This window comes from Symsagittifera roscoffensis, chromosome 5, assembly GCF_963678635.1.
Source record: "Symsagittifera roscoffensis chromosome 5, txSymRosc1.1, whole genome shotgun sequence".
Taxonomy (NCBI): domain Eukaryota; kingdom Metazoa; phylum Xenacoelomorpha; order Acoela; family Convolutidae; genus Symsagittifera; species Symsagittifera roscoffensis.
The window spans coordinates 50,621,570-50,634,265 of record NC_087066.1 but is presented as its reverse complement, the minus strand read 5'-3'; the positions used below and the strand labels follow the sequence as shown (position 1 = coordinate 50,634,265).

Below are 12,696 nucleotides of genomic sequence, written 5' to 3'. Positions count from 1 at the left end.
TTTTTTGTTTAAATGTTTTTGTATGATTCTTTTTACCGCCACGGTTGTGTTTTTTACGACTTTCTTTTGATTTTTTCAGGTCCTTCAAAATCTGTCGAAGATTAAATCTACTTTTTTTGGCCATGTTTGCTATCGTTTGTTCTTTTTGCTAGTCTTATGTTTCGAGATGATGCTATTGGAGAGCCGTTTGAACGCTTCTCTTTAGATCTGTTGATACTTTCTCGTACTCTGATCAAAGCATATTATTATTTTTTGCTTCATAGTTATCGTTGGGTTTAATTGATGACGATGTTCAGGTAAAGTTTCTCTTTGTCCAGATGGTTGTATTGTAAATGCTGATCAGAAGTTTTTCAAGACATCTGAATCGGGAATTGTTGACGATTTGGTCAGCGGTGTACTTAAACTCGTTCATTGACAATCAACTGAAATTTTGTCATTCTCTGATTGAGTATTAGTTCAATCATATTAGTCAATATGTTTTGTTTAACGTAGTAGTTTTGTATTAATGTTTTTGTACGAATTTTTTTTTCTGCAACGTTTGTGTTAAATACGTTTTCTTCGGATCTTGTGCTTTTTTCAGGTCTTTCAAACTCCGTCGAAATTATAATCTAATTTTTTGATGTTTGCTATCGTTAGTTCGTTTCTCTAGTTTTATGTTTCGAGACCATGATATTGGAAGAGCCGTTTGAAAGCTTCTCTTTAGATCTGTTGATACTTTCTCATACTCTGATGAAAGCATTGTACTTTTTTTGCTTCATCGTTATCGTTGGGTTTAATTGATGACGATGTTCAGATAAAGTTTTTTGTCCAGATAGTGGTACTGTAAATGCTGATCAAGCTTGCCTATGTTAATGTCAGAAGTTTTTTAAGACACCTGAATCGGGAATTGACGATTTGATCAGCGGTGTACTTAATATAGTTAATTGACAAAAGTTAACTACTGTTTTTTTTGTTTTAATGTTTTTGTATGATTCTTTTTTCTGCCACGGTTGTGTTTTTTACGACTTTCTTTTGATTTTTTCAGGTCCTTCAAAATCTGTTGAAGATTTAATCTACTTTTTTGGCCATGTTTGCTATCGTTTGTTCTTTTCACTAGTCTTATGTTTCAAGATGATGATATTGGAAGAGCCGTTTGAACGCTTCTCTTTAGATCTGTTGATACTTTCTCGTACTCTGATCAAAGCATGTTTTTATTTTTTGCTTCATAGTTATCGTTGGGTTTAATTGATGAAGATGTTCAGTTAAAGTTTCTCTTTGTCCAGATGGTGGTATTGTAAATGCTGATCAAACTTGCTTTTGTTAATGTCAGAAGTTTTTTAAGACATCTGAATCGGGAATTGTTGACGATTTGGTCAGCGGTGTACTTAAACTCGTTCATTGACAATCAACTGAAATTTTGTCATTCTCTGATTGAGTATTAGTTCAATCATTTTAGTCAATATGTTTTGTTTAACGTAGTAGTTTTGTATTAATGTTTTTGTACGAAATTTTTTTTGCTGCAACGGTTGTGTTTAATACGTTTTTTTTCGGATCTTGTGAATTTTCAGGTCTTTCAAACTCCGTCGAAGTTATAATCTAATTTTTTTTTCATGTTTGCTATCGTTTGTTCTTTTCTCAAGTCTTATGTTTCAAGATGATGATATTGGAAGAGCCGTTTGAAAGCTTCGCTTTAGATCTGTTGATACTTTCTCGTACTCTGATCAAAACATTTTATTGCTTCATCGTTATCGTTGGGCTTAATTGATGACGATGTTCAGATAAAGTTTTCTTTTGTCCAGATAGTTGTACTGTAAATGCTGATCAAGCTTGCCTATGTTAATGTCAGAAGTTTTTTAAGACACCTGAATCGGGAATTGTTGACGATTTGATCAGCGGTGTACTTAATATAGTTAATTGACAAAAGTTAACTAATGTTTTTTTTTGTTTAAATGTTTTTGTATGATTCTTTTTACTGCCACGTTTGTGTTTTTTACGACTTTCCTTTGATGTTTTCAGGTCCTTCAAATTCTCTCGAAGATTTAATCAGCTTTTTCGGCCATGTTTGCTATCGTTTGTTCTTTTCTCTAGTCTTATGTTTCAAGATGATGATATTGGAAGAGCCGTTTGAACGCTTCTCTTTAGATCTGTTGATACTTTCTCGTACTCTGAGCAAAACATATTACTCTTTTTGCTTTATCGTTATCGTTGGGTTTAACTGATGACGATGTTGAGGTAAAGTTTCTTTTTGTCCAGATGGTGGTATTGTAAATGCTGATCAAACTTGCTTTTGTTAATGTCAGAAGTTTTTTAAGACATCTGAATCGGGAATTGTTGACGATTTGGTCAGCGGTGTACTTAAACTCGTTCATTGACAATCAACTGAATTTTTGTCATTCTCTGATTGAGTATTAGTTCAATCATTTTATTCAATATGTTTTGTTTAACGTATTAGTTTAGTATTAATGTTTTTGTACGATTTTTTTTTCTGCAACGGTTGTGTTAAAAACGTTTTCTTCGGATCTTGTGCTTTTTTCAGGTTTTTCAAACTCCGTCGAAATTATAATCTATTTTTTTGATAATGTTTGCTATCGTTAGTTCGTTTCTCTAGTTTTATGTTTCGAGACCATGATATTGGAAGAGCCGTTTGAAAGCTTCTCTTTAGATCTGTTGATACTTTCTCATACTCTGATGAAAGCATGGTACTTTTTTTGCTTCATCGTTATCGTTGGGTTTAATTGATGACGATGTTCAGATAAAGTTTTCTTTTGTCCAGATAGTGGTACTGTAAATGCTGATCAAGCTTGCCTATGTTAATGTCAGAAGTTTTTTAAGACACCTGAGTCGGGAATTGTTGACGATTTGATCAGCGGTGTACTTAATATAGTTAATTGACAATAGTTAACACATATATTTTTTTCTGTTTTAATGTTTTTATATGATTCTTTTTACTGCCACGGTTGTGTTTTTTACGACTTTCTTTTGATTTTTTCAGGTCCTTCAAAATCTGTCGAAGATTTAGTCTACTTTTTTGGCCATGTTTGCTATCGTTTGTTCTTTTCTCTAGTTTTAAGTTTCAAGATGATGATATTGGAAGAGCCGTTTGAAAGCTTCTCTTTAGATCTGTTGATACTTTCTCGTACTCTTATCAAAGCATATTACTTTTTTTTTTGCTTCATCGTTAGTGTTGGGTTTAAATGATGGCGTTGTTCAGGTAAAGTTTCTTTTTGTCCAGATAGTGGTATTGTAAATGCTGATCAAGCTTGCCTTTGTTAATGTGAGAAGTTTTTTAACATATTTGAATCGGGAATTAATGATGATTTGGTCAGCGGTGTACTTCAACTCGTCCATTGATAATCAACTGAAATTTCATCATTCACTGATGGAGTATTAGTTCAATCCTTTTAGCCACTTTGTTTTTTAATGTAATTTCGTAATAATGTTTTTGTACGAAATGTTTAATGCTACGGTTGTTTGATACGTTTTTCTTCGGATCTTTTGATTTTTAAAAGCGGTGTACTTAAACTCGTTCATGATAATCAACTGAAATTTTATCATTCACTGATGGAGTATTATTTCAATCATTTTAGCCACTTTGTTTTTTAATGTAATTTCGTAAATATGTTTTTGTACGAAATGTTTAATGCTACGGTTGTTTGATACGTTTTTCTTCGGATCTTTTGATTTTTTGTAATGTAATTTCGTAAATATGTTTTTTTTTGTACGAAATGTTTAATGCTACGGTTGTTTGATACGTTTTTCTTCGGATCTTTTGATTTTTTCAGTTCCTTCAAAATCTGTCGAAGATTTAATCTACTTTTTTGGCCATGTTTGCTATCGTTTGTTCTTTTCGCTAGTTTTATGTTTCAAGATGATGATATTGGAAGAGCCGTTTGAAAGCTTCTCTTTAGATCTGTTGATACTTTCTCGTACTCTTATCAAAGCATATTACTTTTTTTTGCTTCATCGTTAGTGTTGGGTTTAAATGATGGCGTTGTTCAGGTAAAGTTTCTTTTTGTCCAGATAGTGGTATTGTAAATGCTGATCAAGCTTGCCTTTGTTAATGTGAGAAGTTTTTTAACATATTTGAATCGGGAATTAATGATGATTTGGTCAGCGGTGTACTTCAACTCGTTCATTGATAATCAACTGAAATTTCATCATTCACTGATGGAGTATTAGTTCAATCCTTTTAGCCACTTTGTTTTTTAATGTAATTTCGTAATAATGTTTTTGTACGAAATGTTTAATGCTACGGTTGTTTGATACGTTTTTCTTCGGATCTTCTGATTTTTAAAAGCGGTGTACTTAAACTCGTTCATGATAATCAACTGAAATTTTATCATTCACTGATGGAGTATTATTTCAATCATTTTAGCCACTTTTTTTAATGTAATTTCGTAAAAATGTTTTTGTACGAAATGTTTAATGCTACGGTTGTTTGATACGTTTTTCTTCGGATGTTTTGATTTTTTGTAATGTAATTTCGTAAAAATGTTTTTGTACGAAATGTTAAATGCTACGGTTGTTTGATACGTTTTTCTTCGGATCTTTTGATTTTTTCAGTTCCTTCAAAATCTGTCGAAGATTTAATCTACTTTTTTGGCCATGTTTGCTATCGTTTGTTCTTTTTTTTAGTTTTATATTTCAAGATGATGATATTGGAAGAGCCGTTTAAAAGCTTCTCTTTAGATCTGTTGATACTTTCTCGTACTCTTATCAAAGCATATTACTTTTTTTTGCTTCATCGTTAGTGTTGGGTTTAAACGATGGCGTTGTTCAGGTAAAGTTTCTTTTTGTCCAGATAGTGGTATTGTAAATGCTGATCAAGCTTGCCTTTGTTAATGTGAGAAGTTTTTTAACACATTTGAATCGGGAATTAATGATGATTTGGTCAGCGGTGTACTTCAACTCGTTCATTGATAATCAACTAAAATTTCATCATTCACTGATGGAGTATTAGTTCAATCCTTTTAGCCACTTTGTTTTTTAATGTAATTTCGTAATAATGTTTTTGTACGAAATGTTTAATGCTACGGTTGTTTGATACGTTTTTCTTCGGATCTTTTGATTTTTAAAAGCGGTGTACTTAAACTCGTTCCTTGATAATCAACTGAAATTTTAGTATTCACTCTTGGAGTATTAGTTCAATCATTTTAGTCACTTTGTTTTTTAATGTAATTTTGTAAAAATGTTTTTGTACGAAATGTTTAATGCTACGGTTGTTTGATACGTTTTTCTTCGGATCTTTTGATTTTTTGTAATGTAATTTCGTAAAAATGTTTTTGTAAGAAATGTTTAATGCTACGGTTGTTTGATACGTTTTTCTTCGGATCTTTTGATTTTTTCAGTTCCTTCAAAATCTGTCGAAGATTCAATCTATTTTTTTACCATGTTTGCTATCGTTAGTTCATTTTTCTTTTTTTATGTTCCAAGATGATGATATTGGAAGAGCTATTTGAAAGCTTTTCCTTAGATCTGATGATACTTTCTTGTAATCTGATCAAAGCATAATACTTTTTTTGCTTCACCGTTATTGGTGAGTTTAATTGATGATGATGTTCAGAAAAAACAATTGTCCTAAATGTGGTACTGTAAATGCTGATCAAGTTTGCCTTTGTTAATGTCAGAAGTTTTTTAAGACATCTGAATCGGGAATTGTCGACGATTTGATCAGCGGTGTACTTTATATAGTTCGTTGACAATCAACTGAAAGTTTGTTATTCTCTGATTGAGTATTAGTTCAATCATTGTAGTCAATATGTTTTGCTTATTGTAGTAGTTTTGTGTTAATATTTTTGTACCAATTTTTTTTTACTGCAACGGTTGTGTTATTTACCTTTTCTTCGGATCTTGTGATTATTTCAGGTCTTTCCAACTCTGTCGAAGTTATAATCTATTTTTTTGATCATGTTTGCTATCGTTAGTTCGTTTCTCTAGTTTGAAAGCTTCTCTTTAGATCTGTTGATACTTTCCCATACTCTGATCAAAGCATGGTACTTTTTTGCTTCACCTTTATTGGTGAGTTTAATTGATGATGATGTTCAGAAAAAAAAATTTTGTCTTAAAAATGGTACTGTAAATGCTGGTCTTTGTTGCCTTTGTTAATGTGAGAAGTTTTTTAACACTTTTGAATCGGGAATTAATGATGATTTGGTCAGCGGTGTACTTAAACTCATTCATTGATAATCAACTGAAATTTTATCGTTCACTGATGGAGTATTAGTTCTATCATTTTAGTCACTTCGTTTTTTAATGTAATTTTGTAATAATATTTTTGGTACAAAAATTTTAATACAAAACTACTACGTTAAGCAAAACATATTGACTAAAATGATTGAACTAATACTCAATCAGAGAATGACAAAATTTCAGTTGACTGTCAATGAATTAAACTTGTTCATTGACAGTCAACTGAAATTTTGTCATTCTCTGATTGAGTATTAGTTCAATCATTTTAGTCAATATGTTTTGCTTAACGTAGTAGTTTTGTATTAAAATTTTTGTACCAATTTCTTTTACTGCAACGGTTGTGTTATTTAAGTTTTCTGTGGATCTTGTGATTATTTGAGGTCTTTCAAAATCTGTCGAAGTTATAATCTAATTTTTGATCATGTTTGCTATCGTTAGTTCTTTTCTCTAGTTTGAAAGCGTCTCTCTAGATCTGTTGATACTTTCCCGTACTCTGATCAAAGCATGGTACTTTTTTGCTTCAACTTTATTAGTAAGTTAAATTGATGATGATGTTCAGAAAAAAAAATTTTGTCCTAAAAGTGGTACTGTAAATGCTGATCAAGCTTGCCTTTGTTAAAGTGAGAAGTTTTTTAACACATTTGAATCGGGAATTAATGATTTTTTGGTCAGCGGTTTACTTAAACTCGTTCATTGATAATCAACTGAAATTTTATTATTCACTCTTGGAGTATTAGTTCAATCATTTTAGTCACTTTGTTTTTTAATGTAATTTTGTAATAATGTTTTTGTACGAAATGTTTAATGCTACGGTTGTTTGATACGTTTTCTTCGGATCGTTTGATTTTTTCAGTTTCTTCAAAATCTGTCGAAGATTCAATCTAATTTTTTGACCATGTTTGCTATCGTTAGTTCATTTCTCTATTTTTATGTTTCAAGATGATGATATTGGAAGAGCTGTTTGAAAGCTTTTCCTTAGATCTGATGATTTTTTCTCGTACTCTGATGAAAGCACAATACTTTTTTGCTTCACCGTTGTTGTTGAGTTTAATTGATGACGATGTTCAGATAAAGTTTTCTTTTGTCCAGATAGTGGTACTGTAAATGCTGATCAAGTTTGCCTTTGTTAATGTAAAGTTTTCAAGACATCTGAATCGGGAATGGTTGACGATTTGATCAGCGGTGTATTCTATATAGTTCATTGACAACCAACTGAAAGTTTGTTATTCTCTGATTGAGTCTCATTTTAATCATTTTTAGTCACTGTAGTATTTTTTGTATTTTTTTCGTTTCAATGTTTTTGTACGATTCTCTTTACTGCCACGGTTTTTTTACGACTTTCTTTTGATTTTTTCAGGTCCTTCAAAATCTGTCGAAGATTTAATCTACTTTTTTGGCCATGTTTGCTATCGTTTGTTATTTTCTCTAGTTTTTTGTTTCAAGATGATGATAGTGGAAGAGCCGTTGGAAAGCTTCTCTTTAGATCTGTTGATACTTTTTCGTACTCTGATCAAAGTTTATTAATTTTTTGCTTCACCGTTATTGTTGAGTTTAATTGATGACAATGTTCGGATAAAGTTCCCTTGTCCAAATAGTGGTACTATAAATGCTGATCAAGGTTCCCCTTGTTATTGTAGAAAGTTTTTAAACACATTTGAATTGGGAATTGTTAACGATTTGGTCAGCGGTGGACTTAAATTCGTTCATTGATAATCAACTGAAATTTTGTCATTCTCTGATTGAGTATTAGTTCAATCATTTCAGTCACTTTGTTTTTTTAACGTATTAGTTTAGTAATAATGTTTTTGTACGAAATGTTTAATGCTACGGTTGTTTTTATTACTTTTTTCTTTGGATTTTGTGATTTTTCAGGTCTTTCAAAAGCTGTCAAAGATTTAATCTAATTTGTTGACAATGTTTGCTATCGTTTGTTTATTTCTCTAGTTTCATGTTTCGAGATGATGATATTGGAAGAGCCGTTTGAAAGCTTCTCTTTAGATCTGTTGATACTTTCTCACACTCTGATGAAAGCGTGGTACTTTTTTTGCTTCATCATTATCGTTGAGTTTAATTGATGAGGATGTTGAGATAAAGTTTCTTTTTTATCCAGATAGTGGGACCAGGGTGACCACTTGGTCTGTAATTACTGACCGGTCTGTAAAGTCTGTAAAAAGTCTGTTTTTTTTTTACATTGGTCTGTATTTTATTGCTGGGCAAAGTTTTCATTGACGTTCTGCTTTAATCAGGGTTCCTACCAATGTTAAATATGTTTCAGATATGCCATGTGTCTTCTCTCAGCAGATGCGAGAAAAATACCGATGGGCTGCGGCTCGTTATCGTTGGGTTTAATTGAAAACGATGTTCAGATAAAGTTTCTTTTTGTCCAGATAGTGGTACTGTAAATGCTGATCAAGCTTGCCTTTGTTATTGTCAGAAGTTTTTTTAACACATCTGAATCGGGAATGATGTTATATCAAACTGTGAAATTAGCAGCAATATCAACAGTACTGTTTTTTCGGTTTATCTAAGGTGATTCTTGGCTGTTTACGTCTGTATCTTTTCTGTTTTTAAGGGTAAATGACCCTCGTGATGATAGATTGTGATGATTTTTCGCCATGGAAAAAAATGTGTTCGGACAAGTTTGATTTTTTGCGGTTCGACTTTTGATTTCTTGTAAGTTTAATTTATTTCCTTCAGGTTAAAAGGAAGGCACATTCCACTATCGAACAGCAAAAGTGTAAAAACGTGATCGCCTTAAAGTTTCATGTTTTCTAGCGGAATAAAAATTTAACCTCTCGATCTAATTTTTTCAAATTGGTTTTTTGTTTTTGACACTTGTGAGCAGCTTAGTGTGTTATTACGAACCTTCTTTTTGTTCTAACCTGACTCGCAAATAAAAGTGTTCATTAAAAGTGTTCACTTTTTGGAAATTTTTTTGCAGCATTGGAAATTGCATAGCGTCTGTTCTCTACTTTATTTGTGACTGAGTGGTAAATGGTACTTCATTAAGCTTCCGTGGCTGAGTGATTAGTGTCTGAGACTCTGATTCTCTTGGTCACATGCTCATATCTCAGAGGAAGACGAATTTTAGCTAATTCGAGGCTTATTTATAATTTTTATTTTGCCCTTTATAGCTGCTTTTTTTGTCGTGTTCTCACTAGTGTTTCAAAAAAAAGTTTCAATCATTAATTGTTCTTGAAATTCAAAGAGCTTGAAGGCTATCTTTATTTTTTTTTGAAATTCGAAAATTGAGATTTTTTCAAAAAAATATATGTCGTTTTTTTGTTTCCTTGCCTCTATTGACTCTTTTCCAACTGTCCGTTGTCTATGTTTTAGTTAACTCAATTAAATCATGTATTGTTGTTTTAGGTACACTCGAGCGAATTTTGAGGTGCTTGAGCGAAGCTGTCCTTGTGTATGGCGAAGAAGTAATTGATTCGCAGATTTTCGCTTTTGTCTTCAAACAGCTAGACGGCATAACATCGCAGGTATCGGAGAGGTCCGTTGCCAGTATTCTTGCAGCACTTCATATCATGAAGTTGTCCGTGTCGCTAATGACGGATCCATTTTTGGTGAAAAATCTGCACAAATTGAACATGGTTTTAGTGAAAGTAGCCAACATTTTTCTCTCGCCGACTTCAAACTTGGCAGACAATCCGGACTCTAGGTATGTCATGGCATCAGTTTGGATCAAGATTCTAACTGAAATCTGTGGGCGAATTGGACGAGACATGATTCTGAGCAGTTTTATGAAAACTGTCCTGTCTTTCTTTACAAATTTGGAAGATTTCCTGACCCGATCAGCAATGCCGAGACAGCCATTGAGTTACGAGTTTTCGCCGTTTAAGAAGGGTGCTTCAAGTGGGGAGTCGGCGGACTTCTACACAGACGTCGCTATACAGCAGGATTCCATCATGTTCGGAACTCCAAAGAACTATTCTAACTTGATGAGATCAAGTGTAAGTCGGGAAAATATTTTAAAAATCTATAGAATAATTACTGTTCGCATGTATAATTTAGTTAAAAGTTGTTTATATCTACAAAATATGCGGAAATCAAAGAACAATTTCTTGAAAATATAGCCGAAAAGAAAAAGAAACGTCATTCGACAAAGAAACGAGTTATACGCCAAACGAGGAATTCGTGTTTTATAGATATCAGCTCGATTTTTTTGTGGGTTGTTTAATATTTGGGCATCATTTGACGCACTTTGAATATGCTTTAGAAATATGACAATAACTTAGTTTACATCAGCGCTAAATGGATGCGTGGTCCATGATAGCCAATGACCTAACTTTGTTTTTTTTTAAAATCTGAGACTATGTTTTCGGGTTCAGGGCGAAGACTACTACTTGACCCCTGAACTGTACACCTACTCAGAAATGACACCCGAGAAGGAGGAGGAGTTTTCGGCCTGCTTCGACCTCAAACTCATTATGAGCATATACGCACCTCTCTGTAAACTACTCGGCAATGTCTACATGGAGAAGCGGATGAACCAGTTTCCAAGTGTGAAATCATTAGTTGATCAGCAGGTGTGAAATGTTATCAGTGAAGTCATGAGCTCTTACTTTTCCCCACCCCGCTACAAACGCGTCAATTTTGAAGCGTAACGAGGGTTTTTACAAGGTTAAATATCAAATATGTTTGTCGTTTTCTAATTATTCTGCTTGCCAATTTCTATAACAATCGAACAAGTTCAACAAAAATTTTACTGGTTTCGTAGGAAGAAAAACCAAATCATATATTTTTTGCCTAAGTTAGTTTAAAACTTAACGAAAATAGAAATATCCTTAATTTTCACAGTATTTCGATTGTGTAAATCAAAAGATATCAGTAGTTCGGTAGCCACTTGAAATCCAAGCCAATAACTCGAAAAATCAGCATTAATTGAACACTCTTTAATTGAGGTTTATCCGTAAATTTTTTCGGAGATGCTTAAAAAAATAATTTAACTGGGTCTTCTTTTTTGTCACTTAGTGTCTTCTTTTTTGTCGCTATACTTGTGTTATTGTATGAACTTTCTTTTTTCCAACCTAAGTCGCAAATATTGTTGCGATGCAATTTTTGCGACAAAATGTTCATTTTGAAAGTGTTCGTTTTGATCCAGCTATTAAGTACAGCCAATGCTAAGGATATTAACACAGATTATTATATTACAAATAGCACTTTAGCTTCAAGAAATCATGGATCTGTAGCGTAGAGGTAGAGAAGGAGACCAGCAACAAAATAAGAGGGTTCGTACCTGGGCAGGGTCGGATGTTTTAAATGAACTTTTTCGTATACTAGTTAAATTGCGTCCGCTCTATAAATTGAGGCATGTTAGTTGGTAGATTTTTTTTCAAATTGACTGGTACTGCTAATGCGTCATAATTGGCTTGCGTCATTTAGCAACTATGTAGACTCATAATTGGCGTGCATCTTTGAAGAAATTTTGTAGACTCGAAATTTTACTCATTTAGAGTTTACCAGTAGCGTTATCGGTCATATTTTTGCTTGCGTATGCAAAATGCAACTTCGCCTCAGTGTTCAGATATCGTAAGATATTGCGGAATCTGAAGGTTATTGCAATCGAGTACTAGACTTTTTTTAATAGTAATGAACGTAGTGAAGATTCTTATAAAGTTAATGCTGATTTTTTTTGGTTTTTTTTTCAGGAAGAGTCTTAAATGTAGCTAATAACTACAGATGTGCATTCATACATATTGATGCATTTATGAATGCACTTAGGTATATCTGCACTTTTTGAGTTCAATTGAAGTTCATCTGCTGTAATTGACGTAAATAGCACTCTCCAAATACAAACGTGGAAAGGGCGCGAAAAATTGTGAACGATTTTTAGTTTCGAAAGTGGAATTCAATTTATTGATTTTCAGCGTAAAAAACTTTACCTATTGATCCAGTTTTCTCTAGTTGGATTCATGTTATCAAAAAAGCGCCAATCATAAATTGTTCTAGGTTTTCAAAGAGCTTAAATGGCATCTATTTTTTTCTTTAAAATTCAAAAGTTGAGATTTTTTCAAGAAAGTCAGTGTTGTTTGTTTACTTGCGTTCATTACTTTTTTCCAATCTTCGATTGGCTGTTTGTTTTTTTTTTTCAAATTAAGTTTTGGCTTTTAACTTGAATATAATCAATGTGAACTGTTCAGTGTCCACTGATGAGTAATGGCCTGGTAAGTGTATAGTTAGCATATATTGTTTGAGAGCAAATTAAGAATTCTTGTAAATTTTTTGATGGCAAATTTTTTCGGTTGGTTTCCGGCGTTGGAGATTGTTCGGCATTAATTCTCTGCTTTTTTTCCCCATGTTTTTTCTTTTAAATTGATGATATTATATGTTTTTGATTGAACCAGAACCAGAAATTTTTAAAAGTTTAAGCAAACCTCTGACCCTCGTCAATTAAATTTTAAAAAAAATAATAATACCTGAAGAAGTTTTTCGCCTAGTTTTTGTATAATTTTTGCGTTTTTGCTCAATGCCTAATTGTTTTTTTTTATTGTTGCTCTCTTGCTTAATGTGTTTGGGAAG

The 12,696-nt window shown here is 32.6% G+C and overlaps 1 protein-coding gene across 1 annotated transcript in view; it reads left to right on the top strand.

The window, feature by feature from the left end:
* The window catches only part of LOC134845907 (WD repeat-containing protein 81-like), a 70,251-nt gene that overhangs the window by 42,910 nt on the left and 14,645 nt on the right, over positions 1–12,696 (top strand). Inside the window, exons 10-11 of the mRNA XM_063863034.1 lie at positions 9,538–10,127; positions 10,506–10,703. Coding sequence (XP_063719104.1) covers positions 9,538–10,127; positions 10,506–10,703 — 788 coding nt within the window. The remainder of the gene's footprint in view (positions 1–9,537; positions 10,128–10,505; positions 10,704–12,696) is intronic.